General features: G+C 46.8%; 2 protein-coding genes and 1 pseudogene across 10 annotated transcripts in view; 1 reads left to right on the top strand and 2 right to left on the bottom strand.

Annotated features, from left to right (window-relative positions):
• Arsg (arylsulfatase G) overlaps positions 1 to 25,791 on the top strand; it is a 135,771-nt gene that overhangs the window by 11,891 nt on the left and 98,089 nt on the right. The window contains exon 1 of one of the 5 annotated variants that reach the window (XM_040749997.1): positions 22,887 to 23,042. The exons of 3 other annotated variants lie outside the window; for them this stretch is intronic. The gene's annotated coding sequence lies outside the window, so the exon portion shown is untranslated. Of the gene's footprint in view, positions 1 to 22,886; positions 23,043 to 23,401; positions 23,653 to 25,791 lie in introns of those variants that run through there. One more of the 5 variants, XM_040749998.1, reaches the window with a different exon arrangement.
• Slc16a6 (solute carrier family 16 member 6) lies at positions 718 to 23,799 on the bottom strand. 5 transcript variants are annotated; one of them, XM_040749993.1, is made up of 7 exons: positions 22,557 to 22,752; positions 20,883 to 21,141; positions 12,783 to 13,021; positions 9,361 to 9,504; positions 7,772 to 7,900; positions 4,604 to 5,416; positions 718 to 3,272 (listed from the first exon to the last, which is right to left on the bottom strand). In XM_040749993.1, exons 3-7 carry the CDS (start codon positions 13,012 to 13,014, stop codon positions 3,022 to 3,024), a joined length of 1,569 nt encoding a protein of 522 aa, XP_040605927.1. In that variant the 5' UTR covers positions 13,015 to 13,021; positions 20,883 to 21,141; positions 22,557 to 22,752; the 3' UTR covers positions 718 to 3,021. The 5 variants fall into 5 exon arrangements, with proteins under 5 accessions (XP_040605927.1, XP_040605928.1, XP_040605924.1 ...); XM_040749994.1 differs by lacking the exons at positions 20,883 to 21,141; positions 22,557 to 22,752 and adding an exon at positions 23,670 to 23,799; XM_040749990.1 differs by lacking the exons at positions 20,883 to 21,141; positions 22,557 to 22,752 and adding an exon at positions 22,866 to 23,298.
• LOC121141628 lies at positions 12,030 to 12,130 on the bottom strand (annotated as a pseudogene).

A 25,791-nucleotide genomic window follows, 5' to 3' on the forward strand; every position in this document is an offset into this window, starting at 1 on the left:
TTGTCAAGCCAGACAACACCCCAGCACAGATGGGGAAGGGCTCATGCGCCCCCCCCAATCTAAGGAGCTATTGACAGCTTCTGGGGAAGGGGAGTTCCATTTTCTTTAGTGGTGTGAGCTGATAGGTCCTCCTTGCTTCACACCCATAAACTACACAAAGTGGACTCCATGGGCTATAAAACAAAAAACAAACAAACAAAAAAAAAAACCAGCCAAGCAAAGGAACTTGGGGGTGAGAGGGAGGTGGGGGTGAATTTGGGAGGAGCTAGAAAGAGGAATGAAGGTTGAATATGCTCAAAAATACACTGCATGGGGGCAGTTAAGAGCACTGGCTCCTCTTCCAAAGGACCTAGGTTCAATTCCCAACACCCACATGTCAGCTCGAGACTGTAACTCCATTTCCAGGGGATCTGACATCTTCACACAGATATACAAGCAGGCAAAACACCAATGCACATGAAATAATAAATTTTTAAAATTCTGTATGAAATTCCCAAAGAATTGAGAAAAATTATTTCAAAAGTTTCTAGGCATTTTTCTCTGCTTCCTGACTATGGATGGAAAAAAGAAAGGAAGGAAGGAAGGAAGGAAGGAAGGAAGGAAGATTGAATTACCCACGCCTTGAGAATCCTGTGTGTCCTGGGGTAGTGCAAAGATTTTACAGTTTCTGAAATCAGTCAAAAGCACTTCAATACAAAAGAGCATCAGACTTTTAAATAAGAAGCCATAAATTTATTGTAAATCCAGAAGTACCGGAATGTCACTCCTACGGAACAAATCAGCCATTCTGTTCTTCTTTTCTTTTCCCTTCCCAACAGTTACACCCCTGATTGTTGACACACTGAAATATGGCATACGTGTTCTTGTCTCATGCAGTAAACAGAATAAATTTAAGAGTAGACCCCTCAGAAATCAGTTATAAATATTAAATCGCATCGAACATTCGTAGTATAAAATAGGTCGTAAAGTGCTGACGTCACTGGCCTCTGCGGAAACTGCCCACAAGCCTAAAGCGTTTCTCGGGGCAACCCCACAGAGCTCTGCTACATCCACCTTGTTTTTAAAGATGTGTCCGCTTTATTTTGGACAGACACTCTGTCTTCAAGTCACTCAACCCTCCCCAAAGTTTTACAGATTGTCCCATTTCTATGGCTGATACGACGCTGTATAAAAGGTAGCCTGTGGTGACGAACTACGCCACTTTCATCTTAAGTGCAGAGAAAGATTCAAGCTTGTGTGTACCTGTAACCAAACTAGGCTTGTTCTATGTTCCCCCTGAGTTGTCTTGAACAGTAAAGATGAGGAAATGCTGAGCAGCAAACACCAGCCACCCAGTTGGGGAGATGCAGTCAGACAGGCAAGGAAGGCGGCAGCCCCCTCGTCCTCACACTGCCCCCTTTACAGAGAACTCTAGAATGCAGAACACTATACACACACGTAGTGGAACTTGCCAACAGCAGTGACCAGGTGCCTGGTACCCATGGCAACTTAGGACAATCGAGTATTCTATGGAAGATGTAAATTACAACTTGTAACTTGTGAGATAGTGACAGAAATGTTCCTCCTACTTCAGATGAAACGAAGAAATGCTTCAACAGTTAAAGATTAAATAACAACAACAACAACAAAAACCACTGGAAATGTTCCAACAATTCAATGAAGTGTAATTCTAGTCAAAGAAGATCCTCAAGTATTCTTAGGTGATAATTTAAAAACGGAGACCATTTGCCATCCAGTATCCCCGCCCCCCCCCCTTAAATAGCACACGTTGCCTTTAACAACACCAAAGAATCATTACAGCTCGGGCTGTCAGGAGACTAATGTTACGAGACAAGAAAAGCTCTCTGAAGAATTTAAAGAGCTGCAGAAAGGAGGTAAAAAGAAAAATGCTGTGTAGCCAGGCGCACACCTTTTATTCCAGCACTCCTTTGAGTTTGAGGTCAGCCTGGTCTAGAGGGAGTTCCAGGACAGCCAGGAAAGCCAAAAAAAAAGGGGGGGGGATAGTGTGTATATCACATTTTATTTATTCTGATTATTAGGGTTTTTCTAAAACATTTTAGATTTTTTTGTGCGTATACGTGTGTGGGCGCATGTACCTCATAGCACGTGTGTGGAGGTCAGAGGATAACTCAGAGAGGTTGGTTCTCTTTCTACCATGTGGGTTCTAGGAATCAGCTCAGGTCGTGAATCTTGGCAGCAGACAAACACCTTCACCCACTGAGCCATCTCACTGGCCCTCCTTTTCATCATTCTGATCATCCTAGAATAACTTAGTAATAAATATCTGTTTAAATTAAAAAATACTACAGTGACTCATTTCTTGAATTATGAAAAACAATAGGAAACATGAGTGCAATTTAACATTTCTACTGAAATACTCGTGGTGATGGCTGGCCATAAAAAGAAGTGGCAGTCTTTGAAGTTCAAGTTGTTACATGTTTTTAATTTTTTTTGCATGTTAATCAAATGCTTACTCTTAAATACTTGCTTTCTTTCCATGCAAGACTGAGAAAACTCAGAAGCCACAGTTTGTCAATTTAAACCTTAGTAATTTTTCAAATTGTTTTAAAAAATAATTTACCTGTATTTCTGAAAATCAGCAACTTTTTTTTAATGATTTAAGATTGTTTTTTTTTTTTTCTTTTTGGAATGGCCAATACATTTCCATGACTTGGGCTGGATGTCACTTTATGAAATAATAGTCTACACACATAAGAGTACTTTGAACACCAGTTTGCCAGTTCATGGCATTGTTGTAGTGCTGGGATGAGACCAGTGTCCTTCCATGCATCTTTGTATTGCTGTTGAATAGGGCTGGATTCCTGTACGGAAAAGTGTTTGGTTGTTTTGGTTTTGGCTTAAAGAGCAAGCACAATGGACTTACAGGAAAGGGAAAGACGCTGACACAGCTGCTTGCACATGCACTCCCCTTATGCAGTTTTGAAGGTGGGGTCCTGTGGTCGGCACCTGCCCCAGGGGCTCTTTTCCCAGGCAACACAGAAGCTATGACATGAAAATGTGTCACACTGGATCCGTTTTCATATGAACCCTGTGCTCACATTTCCCAAGATCCATCTCCAGAAAGTCTTCTGGTATGTCCTGTAGCGCCTTCCTGTGATGGCTGTCTGTCTGGTTTTCACCTGAACGGGGATGCTGGCACAGGCCCTTTTTACAAGGTCTCACCAGGGCGAGGCACACAGCAGCCACGGACATGCCTGCTGCACAGGAGTAGAAGGCCCTGCTGTAGATCTTGCTCTGGTCGACCAGTAGGCCTGGAAGAAAGCATTGGAGCTATTAGCGATACAGCTACCACACACACCCTCTCACCTGGGCCCTTGTTCAAACCAAAATCTTTTCCATCCCTTAGTTTGACCTACTGTCTTATTTATTTATTTATTGAGGCAGGGTTTCACAATTTGCCTAAACTGCCTCAATTCACTGGCCTCAGACTCACAGCTGTGGTCACATGGTGATCCAGTAATGTAAGTCAAGATTAGCACCTGTGTCTGCAAGTCCAAGCCTCTCACGTGTTTTCTGTTACCTTGCCTTGTCTAAGGCTAGAGGGGAATCATGCACATTATAACCTTATTGCCACCTGACGTTTGGGTTAATGGAACTACAAGACCATTGTGAGTTATTTTCACTTTTTTTTCCCAAACAGAGTCTCTCTGTACAACCCAGGGGACCTGGAACTCATTACGTAGCCCAGTCTGGCCTCATGCTTATGATCATCTTACCCCGACCTCCCAAATACAGTAAATTATAGTTGTTCACCACCGTGTCCAGCTCTTTTTCCCTTCTTAAGAAAGGCTTGCCGGGGTGGTGGTGGCACACGCCTTTAATCCCAGAATTCAGGAGGCAGAGGCAGGTGGATCTCTGTGAGTTCGAGGCCAGGCTGGACCGACAGCCTCCAAAACAATACAGAGAAACCCTGTCTCGTAAAAAAAAAAAGAAAAGAAAAGAAAGAAAGAAAGAAAGAAAGAAAGAAAGAAAGAAAGAAAGAAAGGCTGGAGAGATGGCTCAGAGGTTGAAAGCAATGACTGCTCTTCCAGAGGACCTGGGTTCGATTCCCAGTACCCACATGGTAGCTCACAACTGTCTGTGACTCCAGTCCCAGGACACACAGTGCCCTCTTCTGCCGCAATAGGCATGATATGCACACGGCACACACACTATATTCAGGCAACACCAGTACACATAAAATAAAAATGACCACTGCCTTCAATTTTAAGGCTTTTCAGCTTCTTTCTTTTTAAAACTAAGAGGGTTAACTATTGTGTTCTCTAATCCGGGGAAACAAAAATTCACCTCAGGTGTAAAAATGGAAGAAGACTTTACAATCAGTCCCACGAAGCAAGCCAGCACAAGTAGAAGATTAAAGTAGACGGTTGCACGGGCCGTTGAAATGGTTCAGTGGGTAAAAGGTGCTTGCTGCCAAGTTGACAGCCTGAGTTCAATCCCTGGGACCCACACGGTAGAGGGAGAAAAGTGACTGCCCCAAGTTGTCCCCTGACCTCCACATGCACACTGTAGCACATGCATACCCATGAGTATATGGCACATGCACACCCACAAATAAATAAGGAAAAGGCAATTTAACTACCTGCCAAGGGTGGTCCTGCCAGCCCTGAAATGCTCTGAATGAAGACATAGACTCCGGCTGCAGATGACATCTTCTCGATTCCAACGACGTCATCCTCGGCCAACAGTGGGATGTGGGTCCCTCCTATGGTCCCAACCATGACGCCAAAAAACACACTACACATCATGAGACCCCAGAATTCAGTAGCAAAAGTGAAGGAGAAGAGAGACACCGTCAGTAAAATGACGCATATGAGTTCAATGTAGATCTTCCGAATGGGCTCTCTGTTGAGGACAAACCCAGCGCCGATCCTTCCGAACACTTCAGCAATGGCCATGGTAGATAGTAAGAATGCCGCTCGGTCCCGGTCAACGCCTAGACTGATACCCAAAGGGATGATGTACAGGGAAGGGGCAAAGAAACCGAGCGTGGCGAAGAGGCCAAACAAGGCGTAACAGATGAAGCTTCTCTCTTTCAAAATGGAGAAGTCTAACAGTGAGGCTTTCCTGTGGCTGTGCTTGGGGCCAGCCACCAGGGTCTGCTGCTGCTCAGCCCTGGCTTCCTGCTCTGTGTTAGCTTGACTAGGCACATTTTTTGGTGAGGTAGTTAGCTCTACTCCTGAGTCGATGGAGTCTATTGAGGTTCTTGTTTTCTCATTTTCAAGCATGTATTGCACTTCTCTCCGGGGCTCGTGAGTGACTGCTTTCGGTGACCCTGGTCCTTGGATAGTGATTGGTCTTAGCAAGGCGCCACAGACAATGATGTTCAGCTGCAGTAGGCCCACGAGGAGGAGGCTGTATCGCCAGCCAATGTGCTCCTTCAGAGCCGTGATGGCTTGAAAAGACAGAAGCAAACAAAGGGAAATCCAAGGTCAATAACAGACTCCAGACCCAGCAGGCAGTAGCTAGGAGAAATACGGATTAAAAACTTAACAAATTTTGCTCAAAGTGAGCATGAATGCAAGTCATTCTATACTATTCTTTGAGTGGGGGGGTAGGGAAGGTAAGTGTGTGTTTGCATATGGAGGTCAGAGGCCAATGCTGGGTGTCTTTCTTGATTGTTCTTTTTGTTTGTTTTTTGAGACAGGGTTTCTGTGTGTAACAGCCCTGGCTGTCCTGGAACTCACTCTGTAGACCAGAGATCCGCCTACCTCTGCCTCTGGAGTTCTGGGAGTAAAGGCATATGCCATCACCACCTGGCACTTTTGTTTTTATGCAGTGATAGGGATTAGGTTTAAGGCTTTTCTACCATGAGTTAAATTCCTGGCCTCTCTACTCTTGGAGACAGACTCTCTTCTTGAATCTGGAATTCGGTAAGACTGATTGATGCCGGGGATCCATCTGTATCCCTCCAGTGCTGGGAATACAGGCATCTGCCACTATACCCAGCTTGTTACATGGCTGCTGGGGATCCAAACTCAGGGTCTTATTCTTGCATTGCATGGCAGCATCAGCCCTGTAGACTATCCTTTGTTCTGCATTCTGGTGCATTTTACGAATGAATAAGAAAATGTGTACATTTATTATATGTGCTATAAGAACTGTCTGCCTAGTTTTCTGAAAGCTTTGGGCAGTGGTTTAAGGCAGAGGCAGAAGAAGGAGGATATGTCTACAACCTATATTAAGGTTCAACAAGCAATAATCCACAGGCCAAATCTGACCCACTGTCTGTTTTTGTTAGTAAAACTGGACTGGAATTGAACCATATTTGTGCATGCAGATAGTCTGAGGATGCTTTGTGCTGAGTCCACAGAATTGAGAAGTTATAAAACACATACTACACACACACACACACACACACACACACACACACACACACACACACACACAGAGTCCCCAAAGCTTAACGGATTCCCAGGGCTGAGGACGTATCTTAGTGGTAGAGCACCTGCATGCAGGAGGCCCTGGGTTCTACCCCTCAGGTACCACAAACTGATGGGGAAATCCTGTGTATATGTCAATAAAGCACTGTTGGCCAATAGGGAAGCAAGAAAAAGGCATCTTTTAACAACAAAGTTTTTTTAAAATTTCAGACCTTTTGTAAACATAATTTATCCAACTCTGAACCGTATCACTATACATCCTATGCACTCCATCTTTATAGAGATGAAGTAAATAAAAAATAAAATAAGACCCTCGCTGTGATGCCTGCCCGCTATTCTGATTCAAAAGCGTGACATTTCCTTTTGCCTCTCCCTTTTTTGGATAGCAAACTCTTAAGCATGTCTGCCCTGACACCTTGGGCTTTGTCAGTGTTTCCCAAGGGCGGATCACCCTTTTTACAAATGTTTGTAGGCCTCCATTGTGGACCAAAAGACAGACTTTCTCTCTTATCCTAGCATTTAAGGATATGGTGCTCCAGTGTCTCCGTGATCATATCCTTAACAACCACAACATGCTTAGGAGTTTGCTAACTTGGGTCTTCTCTAAGAGCAGTTAGTACTACAAATGGAGGTCCTACCGAGATCGGAAACGACGGGTGCTATGTGGATCACCTGAAAAGTTTCAGGTGTTATAATACTTTACTCCTCATCACTCCTGTTTGTAATCTTGCAACCCACCCGATGCGGCCATCAAGAGCGAGCATTGGGCTTGGATGCAGCAGCACAGCGGTAGAATGCTTGCCCGGCATGTAAAAAGCCCCAAATTTGATGCCTAGAAAGGACAAGGCAAGGAACCAGGGAAAAAGGAGGGGAAAGAAAGGAATTTGGGCCTGGAGGGTTATCTGTCTGCTACATTACTTCTCTTGCATTTCATGTATTAACATTAAGTTGGGGGAGATAAGCCAGGGATAAAGAGTTTGCTGTGAGGTCACTCATATGCACATATGAAAACTGATTTTGCTGGCATAATTTAAATCTACATTGAATGTAGCTCTTTTGGAAAGGGAATGATCATAATATAAACAGTCCAAATTACCAAATAATTTAGGGGTTATCTTTTCGTGTTTCAAGAAAGTCTTACCACCGATTATGTACCCTTTTATGTAAACTTGGACTAAGATTAGCGTGGTGTGAATTCCTAAAATAGGAGAGAAGGAGGATATCCTAAAAATGTGCTGAAGAGAGAGCAAGTGACATCTCATTACGCAGAGTGAGAGTCACCCACACTGTCGGCCGAAGTTAGCACAGCAATAGCAGCAGAGTGGCTTTCCTGGTCCCCCGCTGATGAGCTACTGTCACTCACCTACCTGGTGCAAAAGCGAACACAGCGAAGCACTCTCCCGTAGAAGCGACCGCAGTGACGACAGATCGCCGTTTGTCAAAGTACTGTGACAGAATGGTGACAGTTGGAAGGAAACTAAAGCAGTACCCCAAACCTGTAGGCAAAAACCAAAAGGGCCGGTGAGAACCAAGCATGTTCCGAGCCTGGAGGGCATCGTTCGTGTGCAAGGAGCTTTATACAAAAGGTGTAAGCTCTGGGAGCCAACCCATTCATTCTGCAGAAAGTGGCAAAGAAAACGATTTCACCTCAGGCGTTTGTGGGTGGCGGGTGTAGTTCAGTTGTTAGAGTGCTTGCCTAGCACGCACAGAGTCCTGGGTTCAGTCCCCAGCACCACATAAAATTTGGGTATGGTAATACACACCTATAACCCCAGCATTCAGGAAGATCAGGAGTTCAAAGTTACCTTTGGCATAGTCACTTGGAGGCCATCCAGGAATACAAGAGGTGGTCCCAATAAATAAATAAATAAATAAATAAATAAATAAATAAATAAATGTTGCAATGGTCATTTAGGGATACTAAGATATAAGGACGGAGAACTATTCTCCAGAGCTCCCCAAATTTATACAATTCACAATGGGGATCAATCAGTAAAAGTAGTTTTTGTATAATATTTGAATATGAAATGAATGTCTTTTTCCTTTATTCTTTGGAGATATGTAACTCAGGCTGGCCTCATGATTTCCCTGCCTAAGCCTAACTCTCAAGTGTTGAGATTACAAGCATGTGTCATCCTGTCTGGCCAACGTAGTCTTTTGATGTGTGCAGAGCTCTATACAAAGTTTAAAATCTACAAACTGGGCATACACATAAATATCACCTACCATCAGTGTCCTCTTAGACACCTCCAAGACTAAGTCTGGCATACTACTTTCCCCTTACAAGGCTCAGGGTGCTCGGAACTTGAACTGAGAAATGATGGCCTAAGAACTTAAGTCTTAAGTTGTAAAAAAGATGCGCTTTGGCTTCAACCTAGAGAAACAGTTCTCTTCATTACACGTAAAATTTTTTTCTCCCTAAATCAAACAGAAGTTCTTAAACACTTGAGAATGTATTTTTTCCTTGCTATAAATTTTTTGAGATTTATTTATTATGAATACAACATCCTGCATCCATGTATGTCTTCAGACCAGAAGAGGGCACCAGATCTCATTATAGTTGGCTGTGAGCCACCATGTAGTTGCTGGGAATTGAACTCAGGACCTCTGTAAGAACAGTCAGTGCTCTTAACCTCTGAGCCATCTCTCCAGCGTGAGAATGTATTTATACTCAGGGACCATATCACCTGGTTCAAAAAAATCACTGATCTCAGACATAATTAACTTGAAAGAAAAGAAGAAGGAGGAGAAGGAGGAGAAAGAGTAGGAGGAGAAGGAGTAGGAGAAGGAGAAGGAGAAGGAGAAGGAGAAGGAGAAGGAGAAGGAGAAGGAGAAGAAGAAGAAGAAGAAGAAGAAGAAGAAGAAGAAGAAGAAATACAATTTGGGTACAGCTTCCTCCCTCCCTTCTTCAAATGAAGCATGCAGAGAACTTTGGAGAAAGGAGAGAGACACTCACCAGAGATGACCCCAATGGAGATGTACATGTGGTAGACCCTCTGGGAGAAGGAGGCAGCAATCATGCCTGTGCTGATAAGTAGCCCTCCTGCCATCACCACCAGCCGATGTCCAAAGCGGTTGCTCAGGACTGTGGAGAGGGGAGCTGCAGGGGGAAAGGAACAGAAAGTGACGTGTGAACTCGGGCCTCTGTGCTGGCTTCGTTGTGATTCCTTCCTGCAGGTTGTGAATTCGAAGCGGTGATGTAAGAACCTAGTATGTTTCATGCAACGGTTATAGGTCACAGGACAGAGGTTATTTCAGCATTTGTTCCGATTTAAAACACAAAGTGCCAGGCCTGGTGGTATAAGAAGGTAACCCTAGCTACTTAGGTGACTGAGGCAGGAGGACTGGGATTCAAGGCCACCCTGGACAAAAATTTAAAGGAAGGCTGGGGATGCAGCTCATGGGTAGAGCAGTTGTTATAGCAACAGCCAGGTCCTAGATTCAATCACCCAGTACTTCTACAACAAGATAACAAGAGGAAAACAAGCCGCTGGGGCATAGCTCAGGGGTAGAGCACTTGCCCGGCACAAGCAAGCCTTAGATTCCAGCATTGATGAGGGTGGGTATACAAAATATATTTGTAGATGGATGATCGTGGCTTATCATGTGCAATACAAAGTTAGACACACGTTTGGTTCTCCAGCATACACTGGCTTTCCCTGTGATCACTCTAATTGCTTTTAATTTTGTCTTCACTGCTCCAGATCCTGTTAAGAGAATCCCGTCCGTGGTCAACATCTACTTAGTTCATTTGACGTCCGGAAAACAATTCAGGATGGAAATAAGGCCGATTCTCAGGCATGTTCACTTAAAAGACAGCGGCTAACTCAGAATACTGAGGAATCTCAGTTTGCTTTGGCTCCTATACACTCCATCCCCTGGGACACTGAAGTCTAGCAAATTCTTTCCTACTTACACGCTACTTAGCACTGGCAGGAGGACAGTAAGATATGTCAACCATTGAGAGTTGGGTCAGAGAGGAACACACTGGATGGAAGGGATGGGGAGGGAAAGGAAAGAATTCTGTCGGAATTAATCTACACATTACTGTTAGAATTACTCAGAATGTAAACACGCGTTTTTAAACTTCTAACATTGTGTGTTGTATGTGGGAGCACCAGTGGTAGCTGGAAGGCAGCTTTCACGAGTTGTTTCTCTGCTTCTTCCACGTGGGTCTCAGAGATTAAACTCCTATCAGCTTTGGTCACAAGCACCTGCAAGCTTATATTGATAGCTGCTGCGGAAACCACTTCTGCATAGTGAGATCCCTTCTCAAAAGCAACCCAACAGGACTGAGCAGCCTTTTGGGATGCTGTATGGCAAAAAGGAACTACGCTCAGAGAGCGGTTCTAACTTCCGCAGTAACCTCGCAGGTGATGTTGCCTGCAGTGGGTGGGTGAGGGAAGTTTTAAAGGCAGCCTGGCTGGCTCCCCGGGGCGAGCTCAGGAAAGCCTTGGTGTCGCCTCTCACAGACAGGTGAGCACGAGACGGCGGCGTGCATGTTCAAAGCAGGCCCGTCCACATGAGAGCGCGGGTGTTAGGAGTGGCACCAGTCCGTCAGCCCATCGTGTTTTGCGCTGCTGGGTTCGGGAGGGTTGTGCCATGATGAATCACGTTTTTGGGGGAATCAGGTGATGGGATTCTGTGTCTCCTCAGGACAGTATTCAGGATTTTATGAGTGGGATGTATATATCTTGGTGGTAAAACGTTTGCCTAGCATGCGTGAAGCTTGAGGTTTAGTTTCTAGTACAACAAAAATAAAGAAATATAAATTATAATCTTTTGGGGTATGTTTCTGGGACTCCCCCATAAGCAGACCCAAATCCATGGTGTTCAGGTTTCTTACACTGACACAGTATTTGCACATAACCTATGCACAACGTCCGTATACTCATATAACCTCCACATCTTGACAACCCAATGAGGCATTGGCATATAAACAGCTGTTACATCCTGCTTAGGGTGGAATAATGGAACAAGGAAGACTTTGGGCTGTGTTAATCATGGTAAGCCTAGTACCAGTCAATAGCCATGTAACATTTTCAGTCTTGCGGATTGAACCTGTGAGTGAGGAACCCTAAGACAGAGGGCTGACATATACCCATTACCCATCCCAAGCTTTCTCCTTCCCGCGTCCACCATGAAATGCTCCTATTCCATTTCCTCAGCATGTTGCTACGGAGTCCAGAGCCTTAGTGTGCAAGATGGATTCTTTAGATTTATTTATTTTATGTATACGAGTGCCCTATCTGCATTTACAACTCTATGACAGAAGAGGGCTTCAGATCCCATTATAGATGGTTGCGAGCCACCATGTGAGTGCTAGGAATTGAACTTAGGTCCTCAGGAAGAGCAGTCAGTTCTCTTAACTGCTGAGCCACCTCTACAGCCTCAAATGAGTTTCTTTTTAAAAACACAGAGGGACTGGAGAAGTGGCCCAGCAATTTAGAACATTGACTGCCCTCCCACAGAACTAGGGTTCAGTTTCCAGCACCTACATGGTGAATCAAAACTGTCTGTAACTTCAGTTTCAGGGAATCCTATATTTTCTTCGAGCCTCCTTTGTTCTAGGCATACCCAAGGTGCACAGACATACATGCAGGCAAAACACCCTTAATTATTTTTTTAAAAATGAGATGCCTTATGAATTTGCATGTTATCCTTGCTCAGGAGTCATGCTAATCTTCTGTAGGGCTCCGTTTTTAGTGCATGAGCTGTTGAAGCTAGCGACTAGGGACTTTTGGATGTTGCTTTCTTAGCCAGTAACTTATGTCCTTGGAGAACTGGGGTTTACCACTGTCTTCAAAGTACTCTACAGACTACTAGCACCTATCTCACTTCTTGTTTTGAATGGTGCTGGGAATCGAACCTGGGGCCTTACATGTGCTAGGCAAGCATCCCCCCACTGAACTACCTCCCAAGTTGCAAATGGCATGTGTTTAATGCGTGTGTTAGACTAAAGACATTACATTTGGCAAACATGGCCTTTTCTCGATGTCTCCTAATTCTTGCCGGTGCCCCAACCCTCTGAAAACCGAATTCCTTAACTGAGGTTAGACAGTCCAAAAGGACTATGAGAGAAAATGCATCACAAATACGCTGACTGCTGTCAGGTAGGCGGACAGGCAGGTAAAAAGGGCAAGGCGTACAGGCTAGGTTTGTGCTGACAGATGTACTAGTGTGTAAATGTTAACACAGACACACACGCTGATACCACCCACATATTCACCTGTAAATGTTAACACAGACACATACGCTGATAGTGTGTAAATGTTAACACACACACACACACACACACACACACACGCTGATACCAACCACATATTCACCAGTAAATATTAGCACAAACACACATATCAGTATTACTCAAGTACTCACCTGTAAATGTTAACACAAACACACATATTGATATTATCCATGAGATCTTGCTGTTGGACTCATCAAAACTGTCCATTAAGTCATTAAAGAAGACACCGAATGATTTGATGATGCCATAGGTAAAGACTTCAACAAAAAAAAAAGAAATAGCTACAGCCCAGCCCCATCCTCCATCAGGCACTTGGGTATACACATTGGCTCTGGAACAAAGCTTCGAATTCTTTTGGGTCATTCTTGATCTGAAATTAAAACATGAGAAAAAGCATTCAGACTAGTAACATGAGGGCTCATCATTCTCCTGTCTTCTCTTCATCTGTCTCTTTCGTGAGGTGAGGTCTCACGTAGACCAAGCTGACCTTGAATCTGAACTATGTATGCAAGGACAACCACTCTTGGTCATCCTGACTTTATCTTCTGAATGCTAGGATTAAAGGGCAGTCCATGCCACCACACCTAGCTGATGTAATCATCTTTAGCAAACATAACTGACAAGAACTATTTATTAAATATTCAGATCATGTGGAGTTAGTACAGCCTTATACAATCTTATATCTATCTTTGAATTATACATGGGGCCCACAAAGAATTTGAAAATAATTAAAAGGGAAGAACAATAAACAGACACAAGGAACCTGAGAAGAATATTTGAAGGCCCCCTGAAGAACACAGAAGGCCCACCAGACCAAGCATCGGCGCTTATGTTGAAGAATAGAAATTAGGTACAGAAAATGAACTGGAGCCGGGCATGGTGGCACTTTAATCCCGGTGCTCAGGAGGCAGAGGCAGATGGGTCTCTGAGTTCAAGGCTAGCCTGGTCTACAGATGGAGTTCCAGGACAGCCAAGGCTACACAAAGAAACCCTGTCTCAAAAAACAAAACTAAAACTAAAACAGAAAGAAGGAAGGGAGGGAGGGAGGGAGAGGGAGGGAGGGAGGGAGGAAGGAAGGAAAGAAGGAAGGAAGGAAGGAAAGAAGGAAATGCATTGGCCATGAGGCATGCTGATAGAAAGAAAGCCAGACACTGAGAGGACCCTGTACCTTCCAGGAGACAAACCCTTGTGGCTAGTGACTCCCCAAGCATTTCTACTTAGTACTGCTGCCCATTCAGGTCATCTAGACAGTCCTTCTAGTTACCACATTCCCCTCAGTAAATAGCATCCTGATTAGTATTTGGCATCTCACATATAGAGGTTTCTTTTCGGACAGGAGACAACTCTCCATGAAAGCCTAAGAATTTTCTGTTCACCAGGAAATAATTAATTTTAGAATGCATGACAAACACTTAACATCGGCTAAATGAAGCATTATAGTCCTGTGAGGCCCTGAGCATGTCAACTTAACCAAGTGAGTCCTGATTTCATTATGACTTTCTGTTCAGACTACAACAGAATGAGCAATCCTGAGCCTTAACATAGCTAAGTAAAAGACACTAATTTGCCAGGATGTGGTGGCGCACGCCTTTAATCCCAGCACTCGGGAGACAGAGGCAGGAAGATCTCTGTGAGCTCCAAGCCAGCCTGTTTTGCAGAGTGAGTACCAGGACAGGCTCCAAAGCTACACAGAGAATACCAAATACTAAACAAATGAAAGGAAAAAAAAAAAAAGATACCAATTTAACACTGGAGAGAGGCTGGGTCAACTTCTTGTTACGGAGAAAAAAAATACCCTGATAGAAGCAATTTAAGGATGGGTCAGTTTCTTTTGGCTCTCGGTTTAAGGATGCAGTCAGTCAAGGGTGGAGAAGTCAGTGGCCCAAGAGCTGGTCATCCAGTCAAGAAGCGGAAAGCAATGATTCTCTCTGCTCAACCTGGCTCTTCTTTATGCAGCCTCGAGAGGGCCCACCCATTAAGGAGTGGCCTCCTACTCAGCCTAATCCTTCCCAGACAAGCCCAGAAGTGTGTCTCCCAGGGGATTCTAGAGCCTATGGAGTTCATAGGATAAATTACACATACTGGAAAGCCTCTTCAGTTACGTAGATTTTCAAAATGGGCATATACAATTTTAGCCCAACTAAAACGTAGTATTGCACAGTGATAAATTTATCCATAGTTTTAGGGCTCATATTGACAATAAGAACTCTTATCTGGGCAAATACATAACAAGATCAAGGCTAGCCTGGGCTTCATGAGACCCTGTCTCTAAATAAAACAAGCTACCTTTCCCCTTCCCAAAACAGATAAACAAATGAACAATCAATAAAGGATTATGGCTGTATCCTAGTACACCGGTGAATTTTTTCAGATAATTTAGGATGTTTACATAGCACTTCTCCTGACTTAGGTGGTCACATTCACACAACTAGGACATAGGAAAAGCTGTCTTCTCTTTCCCTTTGCAGTGCTGAGCATGGAATACAGGGCCTTGCACAAGTTAGGCGGGCATCTATCACTGAGCTAAAGGTCCACCCCACCCCCATCCCTCAGGCAGGCCTTACACTTGGGATTCTCCTGCCTCAGGTTCCCAAGTATCTGGGATTGTATATGTACTACAGTAACTGAAAAACAAACAAAAACAGTTCGTATGTATTTAGCAGACTTGTAAGTTTTTGTTTTTTTTCCGAGACAGGGTTTTTCTGTATTGTTTTGAGGCTGTCCTGTAACTCACTCTGTAGACCAGGCTGGCCTCAAACTCACAGAGATCCACCTACCTCTGCCTCCTGAGTGCTGGGATTAAAGGCGTGTGCCACCAACGCTCGATGTTTTTTTTTTTTTTTAATTAACTGTGTGGTTGGGGGGTGGTGGCACACACCTTTAATCCCAGCACTAGGGAGGCAGAGGCAGGTGGATCTCTGTGAGTTTGAGGCCAGCCTGGTCTACAGAGTGAGTTACAGGACAGCTAGGACTGTTACACTGAGAAATCCTGTCTCACAAAATTAATTCTGTGGATGTGTGTGTGCCCATGTGCCTGTGCACGCACATAGAAGTCAGAGGTCAAAGGTCACAGCATGAGAACCACTGTGCCAACGCAGGCGTGTGGATGTAAGGGGACAATTTTCAGGGCTCAGTTTTCTCCTTCTGCAGCGTGGGTCCTGGGGGCCAAATGCAAGTAGTCAGGCTTGGCAGAACAGAAAGAAAACATCTCCTTGGCTCCTAATTAATCAACCTTAAACAGCAACGTATGTAACCTAGCTTATTGTCATTCATTCTATTGATACTGATATTCTCCACAGTAGACTGGTATTTGAAGGAGCTGTATCCTGGTCCTGTAAGTATCTGGCCGAGTGAAACAGAGCATGGGATGCATTAAGAAGCCTATGCTCACCAAGTGGTAGTGGCACAGGCCTTTAATCCCAGCACTCGGGAGGCAGAGGCAGGCGGATCTCTGTGAGTTTGAGGCTGGGCTGGACCGACAGCCTCCAAAACAATACAGAGAAACCCTGTCTCATAAAAACCAAAAACCAAAACCAAACAAACAACAAAGAAGAAGCCTATGCTCACTGCAGCCAAGGGCTTTGCAGGCTGTACATCATGCCTGAGAATGAATGAAACTGCAGCAAGGGCTGTGAAAGAGCTCCAGGATGTAGTCTAGGCAGCTTCAGGACAGTTATTTGTGTCCTGAACATGGAAAGCATTTGGTCTACGACGGGAGTCGGGAGTCCGCCAGCAAAGGAGGTTTCTACAACACTCCTCCTTCTGCAGTGGTCTCTCCAAAGTCACCCTCAAGACAGGCAGCTGTGGCAGTCAGCTGTGGTTTCGGAGACAACCAAATAAAAGTACTTCCTGGTGTTGGCTTTGTGACGGTGGTTCCTGGGGAAGGGAGGCCATGGTGGCTGTGAGCCTGTAAGCTGTCAAGGCCTTGGCTGTTGTCCGAATCTATCTATTGGACCTGCTCCCTGTAAAGGCTCCTAGGTCCTCCTGGCTAAAAAAATGAATCTTTTGGCAACACTGCATTGCAGTGTGTGTGTGTGTGTGTGTGTGTGTGTGTGTGAGAGAGAGAGAGAGAGAGAGAGAGAGAGAGAGAGATCGTGTGTGCGTGCTTATCAATTAGTTTGCTCTTTCTGGAGAATAAAACCTACTCGTAAAGAGTCCCACTTTCCATGAGCCTCATACTCAGACCCCGATCTATGTTGGTAACTTTTTTCCCTTCTGGTTCTAAAGCTTGACTCACCTGCCAAGGTCACAAAAGGTCCCTGTTGGCTCTTGTAGTCTCCAGCTACCTTGCTTTTGGCCGAGTCATTTCTTGAAGCTGCGCACGGTCTCTACAGCTGCTGTGGCACCCTCCACAGCCCCGCTCACTCGGTCCTTTTTCCATCAGACTTCCTCTGATAAACTGAACTGAGGTGGTCTCACCTTCATGTGAGAGGAATTGCTTAACGGGCAATCATTTACTTTCCATGCATTTGTCTTACTTGCTCAACTAGATTATAGGTCACAAAACCTGATTTTTATGTCTTGACTATCACCTCATATCTAGCTTTTTTCTTTCTCTTTTTTTGTTGTTTTCTGCTTTTTTTGAGACAGGGTCTCACTACGATAGCTCTGGCTGTTCTGTCCTGGAAGTCACTCTGTAGACCAGGCTGGCCTTGAACTCACAGAGATTCTCCTGCCTCTGCCTCCGGAGTGCTGGGATCAAAGGTGTGTGCCACCACCTCTGGCCAGAAAGTCTTAAGAGTCTTAATGGTGTCCTCGGGGATAATTTGAACAGAAATATATTGGGATAAAGATCCCAGGGAGACAAGTTGAACCTTTGTCCTGATTAAATTCTGTATTTCATGTGGACAGGTAAAACCAAACTGCAGCTGTAGTTTGAGCCAAACGAAAGTTCCCACAGACACCAAAAGGCTGCGTCCAGACAACCTGCAAGCTGTGTTTGCAGCTGCTCACACTACTCTTGAAACAGCTGGGTGGTGGTAGGATCAACCTACAGCCTTCAAACGAAATTAGACTTACAGGAGGTTGAGGCTGCAAGGGAGTCCAAAGTCAGCTTGTTCTCTTCCTCATTGGCAAAACAGGGAAACAGGTCCAGGGAGGTAAAGGGTTTTGGCCCAAACAGACCAGAAGCAGATTGTCCAGGCCAACAGAGCAACAGACTAAAAGGCCAGGGAGGGAAGTGTTTTTCTGTATTTACTGGGAGGAAGTCATTTTTGTCAAAGCACCTTTGTGTTTTTGATAGTCTCACTTAGCTCAGGCTGGTCTCTTAACTGCTGTGGAATAGAGGATGACCTTGAACTTCTGACCCTTCTGCTTCTCCAAGACCTCCTAAGTGCTGGGATTGTAGGCATCAGCCATCACACTGGCCTTTTGTGATACTAGGGACCCAGAGCTTCAACCACGTTAGGCGAGCACTCCAGCAGCTGAGCTACACCCCTAGCCCGACAAAGCACCCTACTAAAAATATTTTTGATTACATGAGCGTATTTATTTACAGGCATGTTTCGGGAGGAGTGGGGTATATTCATGCCATAGCGCACATGTGGAGGTCAGAGACCAACTTGCAGTGGGGGTGGGGGAGGGGTTGGTTCCTCTCCTTCCGCTAGATGGGTTCCTAAGATTGGATTTAGGCTGTCAGTTGTACCTACTCAGTCCCCTCACCATCCCCAAAGCACTTGACCTCCAGGTACAGAGGTCCTAAACTGTTTAGCATACAACTGTGTGGCCTGGGGTAGTCAGTTCCCATCTCTGGCTTGCGCTCCTCTTCAAAGGAGAAGTGGCTGTTGTTTATTGAGACAGGGTCTCTCTCTACGTAGCCCTGGCTGTCCTGCTACTTGATACGGATATAGGCCAGGCTAGCCTTGAACTCATAGCGATCTGCCTTGCCTCTAGCTCCCAAGTGCTGGGATTAAAAGCATGCTCTACGAAGCCACCGGTGACTGGAGATGCTCTAACATTGTCCAGCTTTAGCAGCTGACTATTATACTTTAGCACTAAGCTCTATTCGTCAGCTGATTTTTCAGGCTGAACCTAGTGCGTGGCCCAAGGCGACTGAGCTAGCCCTGGAAGGGTCTTGCCCGAGTGGGTGTGAAGCAGCCGGACATTAGATCTGTGCTGTGACAGCTGCCGGAAGACAGGGAACTTCTGCCTTCTGTTTATTTTCGGAGCCCCGGCTCGACGATCGTTTTTTGTTTTTTTTTTTTTGTTTTTTGTTTTTTTTTTTTAACTTGTGCTTTAAAATCCTGCTTTCCATCTATGCCTCTCTGTTCTGGCTTCAACCAAACGTAACTTTCACTTGCACTCACGCTCTAGCTCCAGCTAGCTTCAAACTTGCAACAATCTTCCGGTCTCAGCTTTCAAGTGCTGGGATTAAAAGCACAAAGCAGCCATGCCCGATGAATCCTGGTTTGAGGGGGGGGGGGCAAAACTTGCTTCCTTATTCCTGGGATCATCAGAAAGGTAAGATGGCCTCCCCGAATGTGTCTGGAGCATCCCATGTCCCACTGTGCATGACTCCAAGCTAAGACCACAATGTAGCGTAGTAACAGAGCGGAAGCCTCAGGAGATGATACGGGCATGTACTATCTAAGACTGAACATGAAAGCTTGGGTACCGTCAGGCGGTAGTGGCACACACCTTTAATCCCAGCGCTCGGGAGGCAGAGGCAGGAGGATCTCTGTGAGTTCGAGGCCAGCCTGGTCTACAGAGTGAATTCCAGGACAACCTCCAAAACAAAACAGAGAAACCCTGTCTCGGAAAACCATAAAAAACATTTAAAAAAAGCAAAAAAAAACCTTGGACATGGTAGCATGCTACCTAACGTGGGAGGTGGAGGCACAAGTATCAGGGATTCAAGGTCACCTGTGGCTACATAGCAAGTTTGAGCTGGTTTGGGCTGGTTCAGGTTAAAACAAGACCCTATTTCAACCCCTATATGGGGGCAAAAAAGATTGCATGAAACAGGCAATCAGCTACTCTTCCCAGACCCACTGCTGTATAACATTCTGTGTATCACACACGATAGCTCAAAGTTCACCCAACAAACTGGGCATTGTGGTCCACTCAGAAGACTGAGGCAGGAGGATTGCCGGCTTGGTTACACAACAAGACTCTGTCTCAAAAGAAGTTCAGCCTGGGCTACAGTACTGTCTATCTTCTCTCCCCCCCCCAACAACAACAACAAAAAAACAACCCCCCCAAAGCAAAATAATAAACATTAAAACCCAACAGAAACAAAAATAACCCTCCCAAAGCTTACTAAACAGTGAGCCTTGAGACACCCCCAAAGCAACACAAAGCTCCTGCCGTATGAAAAGGAGTCGTGAAATGAGGAAGTGTCTGGTTGCAGAATAAGCAGTCTCCTCAGCTCTCCCCTCTGCCATTTATTCAGCAGGCCGTCTAGCTCTCTGTCACCCAGAGCGCAACGTAACCAATGCCTAACCTTTGAACCGGGCTACTCAAAAGCCTCTACAAGTGACAGAATGCAAAGACAGCCTGCCCGTGTGGTGTTGAGGTTGTACCTGATGGGAAAGACCTTGGGGGACCTAAGGGGCAGGGCTGCTTAAGCTACCTGAGGGTCTCTGGCGACCACCTCCCTTCTTGATTTTCAGGGTTCACAACTCGTGGATCCTGAACCTAATTAGAGTCTGAGTCCAGACCTCTTTTCTGAAGTAGAGGCAATTCCAGGTTGACCTTTGACCCTGATTGGCTCTGGTTACCACCTACAGGGAGGCCAGTGGGTTTATCTTCTGGAAGCCCTCACTACCTAGCAGAAATCTCTTGATGGCTAAATTTCATCCGTGGAAGCAGTCTCTGGTATTTTCTGGCTGGAAAACTCTGCTAGTCTAATTGAGCTCCCGCTGGCTTCCTCTCACGACCCTCAATGTCTCTTAGGAAAAAAGGCTGGGCTGTTTAGACTATTTCTTAATAGCTTTTGGTTATCTCAGTGTCTCCTTCAAGAAGGAAAAAGGAGAGAATGTAAAATTAAGACAATCAAACAAAACAAAATGGAGCCAGGTTCTGTGCTCATAGACCTATAGAGGCAGCACTCAGGAAGCAGAGGCAGGAAGGGAGCTATGGGTTTGAAACCAGGCTCACTTACACAGGGAGCTTCAGGCCAGCTGGGGCTACTCCGTCTCACTGAAGGGAGAGGGTGGAGAAGGCACGCCCTAAAACAAAAGGGGCATCCTACAAGACTTGGGGACACTTGTTACCTGGGACCTTCCCTGTACCTTTTAATGTGATGGTGTCCGGATTTGGCATGAAGGCATAAAAATACTGGATTACTGGAGAGACTCTGGGGTTAGCCTAGGGTCAGTTCCGACCAAAGTTCAAGAGTCTTGGAACTTGAGATGGCTGCCGTCAGCAGAACCAAAGCACTGGGAATCTCCTTCAAGGTGTAGCCTGGAGGAGGTGGCTTCCAACAAGCAGTCTCTAGCCCCAGCTGTCCAGACTAGTTTCCGAGTGGGGGACACTTATTTTGAATTCTCTCTAAAAACAAAACAAAAAAATCCCAACTCGAACCTGGTAAACTGCCTCGGCCAAGTTGAATGAATCACTGGCTGCAACCAATTCATCCGTATGGCAAGACCATTGAGTTGAAACCCAAGCCCCTAATTTAAGTGTCTTCCTCGGGAGTTCCACTGAGGAAGAGTCCTGTTTCTGGAAACCACAGAAGGAAAACTCGGGGCTAGTGGTACTCATTAAGACCATTTTTCCACTTGACTGCATTGTTTACTTACGTACTGTCAGTTTCCATCTTAAACGCCCTTCCCTTAATTAGCAGAAAAGGTGTTTCACGGTGTTTCCCCCCCACCCCCAGAGCCACATAATAGTGCTGGTACTGGGGAGATCTCAGCTTAGGAGCTGGTGTTTCTTGCAGCCAGCCACTCATCAGTACGGTTTGCAAAAACAGTCAGATTACGGAGGCTGAAATCTCAATCCAAAGGTAAAAACCTCCTTCCGCAAAAGGAGCTGGCACAATTTCTAGCTGTGCAAACAAAACCAGCTACCAGGTTAACAAGTTGTAATTGCGTTTCCCCAGTTGGATCCCCGGGAGCTTTTCCTACCACCCTCCCCCCACCCTCGTGTTTGATGACATTTTTTTTTTTTTTACACGCCACCTAACAAACTTCTGTCACTTGTCTGCCGAGGTGCGGGGAATGAACACAACCCAGAAGGAAATTAACCTATTTCCTCTGCCAAATCATTTCCCTCAGCCTGGAGCCGCTCAGCTCAAGACACTTCGCTGTCGCTGGTAGCCCCGCGAACCTTGGAAGTTGCGCGGGACCGACTAGCAGTGGGTGACAGTGCAGACCGTCAAGGTGTGGGACCCATGATCCGAGGAGAAGTCTGTCTGCCCCTAGGACTGCCCTGGGGAGTTGGGGAAGAGGGGACGGAGACCCGGAGTCCCGCTTCCCCTCGTGCTGCCTCAGTGGCCGCCTTGTGTGCGCGCGCGAGCGAGCCTGGGGAAGGAAGGTACCTTCTCTGACATATCGCTCTGGTGACGCGCAGGCAACTTCATGTGGAAAACCCAGAGAGGGTCTGAGACCGTCGCCGGACTCTCCTCACAGCCTAGGTCCTTTCACCCCGGGTTGGGGACAATCAAATACCCTTTAAGGTATTTCCCAGAACCCATCTGTCTAGGGTCGTGGACATTCAGCTCTCAGCTGCTCACAACTGCCCGAGAGCGCGTCATCCCTGTGGCCCCAGCACTCCCAACTGTCAGAATATTTTTCGGATTAACCTCTTCAAAATGTTAAAATGTTAAGTGCTTTCCTCCTCCTCCCCCCCGCCCTAAAAAAGGCCCCCCAACACTATATTTAAAACAAAAACAAAAAAACTAAAAAAAACCCATACCCCACAATAAAACTTTTAAGCATGTAAAATAATAAAAACCAACTCACCAAGTTAGAAGGGAAGAGAATAAACCCCAAAAGGCTCCCAATAAGGCGGAGGCTGGGCCTCCCGAGCCTTCTTATAAACCGCTCCGTAACATGAGAAAAGGTTTAACCCCTTAGGGCGTGGGCCCGAGTCTCTATCAACTTGGCTCTGGCCGGGAGCCTGGAGCACCCTGGCCCCCAACCCACGCCAGCCTCGGCCACCCGGGCCACACCCTCCCCCCCGCCCCCCAACCGGGTCTCCTCCTCCCGGGCCGTGCGTGCCGCCGCCCGAGCCCCGGCCCCGCGTCTCTCTGCCTATCTCTTATCCTATACCGGCTGCAGCCGGTCTCCGCCGGCCTCGGGGGCGCGCCGCCGCCGACCATGTGCTGGGAGCGCCGAGCGCCTGCAAGGAAGGGGCCGGCCTGGTGCGCGCGCGCGGGCCCACGTGGATCGGGGCCGCGCAAGGCACGCGCCCCGCCTGCCGCCTGCCGGGGCTGGGGGTCACAGAAGGTAACCGCGCTGCCATCGCGAGTCGCCCATCCCCGCCGACGCCTCTGGGGTCCTTGGCCCGACGCCCTCATCCCCTCATCCGCGCGTGCCCGTGTGATCCCCGGCCCGATCGGACCCCGGCACTTGGCTGCAGTGAGAGCGGGAGGGCGATCGAGTGCGCCCCGGCACCCCCCTCTCTGAGCGCAGCTCCCGGGTCCGCCCGCGCCCTAAGGATCTGGGGAGCCAGTGAGGAGGATGGGGGGGCAGGGGAGGCGCGCGTCGGGGCTGGTCCCGCGCGTCGCTGGCCCCGGACTGAACAGGTTCCTTCCAGTTTGGGTGTGAGCAGAGCACGCGCGGGCTCCCGAGTTCCTCCTCCAGCCACCACTTCCCCCCCAAAATTTCGTCAACTCGCGCGCCCCTCCAGTTCCCCTTCCGGGCATGGGGAAGGAGTGCCGCAGTGGGGCCCGAGGAGCCCGCCGCTCGGCTGCTGCGGGTGCATTGCCTTCCCCCCGCCTTGGCTGCAGCCAGCATCCGCGCTGCGCGAAAGGGATGGAAGAAGCATGGCTGAGTCAGCATCCCCCTCTGCTCCGTGCGCGTGCACCCGCCCAAGCGGGAGGCGACATCGGCACAGGTGCAAGGCTGCCTTACCTCCGGGGAGGCCTCTATAGGGTATCGGGATCCCCATATCTCCAAGCCCCTTGACTCCAAGGTCACAATGAACTAAATGGATGCTGCCCGGGAAGCCCGAGTTAGGAGTTTCTCCTGAGGACAGCGTGCGTCTGAGGATCAGGGACAGTTCAGAGCCAGAGGGGGCGCAAAGTTGGTTTCCTCGAGTCCATCACACACCTCGAGGGGAAATTTGGGAACTGCTCCGCAGCAAACGCTCCTCTCTGCATTTCCCTGTCTACTTCGCCAAACCCTGGTCCTTGGTTGTGGTTCAGAGACGGTCTTTCTGACGTTAGAAACTCGAGAGAACCTACTTTGAGAATGTGCGTGGAGGGTCGCCACAGGGAGGAGCAGCCAGTTCTAAATTTTAATTAAAACCCTCTTTGCTCTTTGTTCCCCCCCCCACACACACACACAATGGGGACCCAGTTACGCAGTGCTGTTAACAGCCGGTGTGGGTTACGTGGGGAGCAGGTGTATTGATGCATCGTGTGCTAATAAGGCCACTGCAGTCCTGCCAGGCTACCACTGAATAATAGCTGGCCAGTTTGTAGGAATAATTAAACTTTTCCCCATTTCAGACAGGGTCTCAGGTAGTCCAGGTTGGCCTTAAACTTAAGTTTGAACTCTTGATCCCATTTACTTATTCACTAATTCATTCATTATGTTTTATGTGCATCGGTGTCTTGCCATGAGTGTCAGATCTCCTGGAACTGGAATTACAGACTGTTGCTAGCTACCACGTGGGTGCTGGGAGTTGAACGGGGGTCCTCTGGAAGAACGGCCAGTGCTCTTAATTGCCAAACCATCCCTCCAGCCCCCTGCTCCTGTTTTTATTGCTTGTTTGTTTCTTTTGGTAACTTATTTTTTTAGATACGATCTCACCAGCTCACCCAAGACTGGCCCCAAGCTGAAGATCCTCCTGTTTCAGCCTCACAGGCAGTGGGACCACAGGCTTTCCTCAGTCTGAGATGCTCATGCCATCCTCCAACCTCAGCGTGTGCAGCAGCTCTGACTACAGTACACTGCCTGGCTGGAAATGGCATGTTTTTTAAGACACTGCCATGCCAAGTAGCTCAGGCTGGCCTTGAACTTGCAACAGTCCTGCCTCAGCCTCCCAAGTGCTGAGATTTCCGGCATGTGGCATTGATGCCTACCTTTTCACCATCTTAACTTCAAAAATTAGACAATGCCTGAAGTCCCTATCAACCAATGAATGATTGGTTCCATGAAACCTGGCTGTTGGAGGCCGTAACAACAATAATGTGCAATTATTAATAGTGCAATACCATCCATGTGATGTTGTTTGGATATTTTTCCCCCAAGACAGGGTTTCTCTGTGTAGCCTTGATTGTCCTGGAAATAGCTTTGTAGGCCAGGCTGGCCTCCAATTTACAGAGATCTGCCTGCCTCTGCCTCCCAAATGCTAGGATTAAAAGCATAAGCCACCATGCCCAGCTTGTTTGGATTTTTTTTTTTTTTTGGTTAAGATCACCATGAAATCCTGATTGTCTGAATTTACACCTCCCACGTGCTAGGATTATAGGTCTGCTGGGTCATGCCTGGCTCATCCTTGTGTGATTTGGTCGTGTCAGTAGCCCTCCCTCTGTGAAGGGTAGGTATGATCTCCATTTTAGAGATGAGGCAGGTTGATGCAAGTGAGCACAGGTCACATGACATGTGTAGAAACCTGCAGGCCTGGTTTGCAAGAGTGTGGCTACAAAGCTGACTTGCACTGTGTGTTTGAAAAATGGAGAGGTGGGTGGAATCCTGCCTGGCTGGCAGGCCAGGAGCTGGTGACGTGCTAATGCTGTTTAGAGACCGGCCTCACATCTCTCTCCTCAAGGCCACTGGTCCAGTGAAAAGACGAAAGCCTCTGCTTTTCTCACTTCTTCAGGGAAAGTACTCCATCACCATGCTAATCAACCCCCCCAAACAAAACTAACTTTGTTTAGTCCTAAATAAGAACAAAAGAACCTTTGCAGTCTGGAGTACAGGACCAGAAAAATCAGGAAATCAAGCTAAGAGCTGGGCTGTACTGTTGGCCTCTGCAGTAGGGTCGGTGGGAGTCTGTCTTTTGCGGAAGGCAAGGTAGTAAGTGTGT

The sequence above is a fragment of the Mesocricetus auratus genome, unplaced genomic scaffold (assembly GCF_017639785.1).
Source record: "Mesocricetus auratus isolate SY011 unplaced genomic scaffold, BCM_Maur_2.0 Super-Scaffold_100007, whole genome shotgun sequence".
Classification (NCBI taxonomy): Eukaryota; Metazoa; Chordata; class Mammalia; order Rodentia; family Cricetidae; genus Mesocricetus; species Mesocricetus auratus.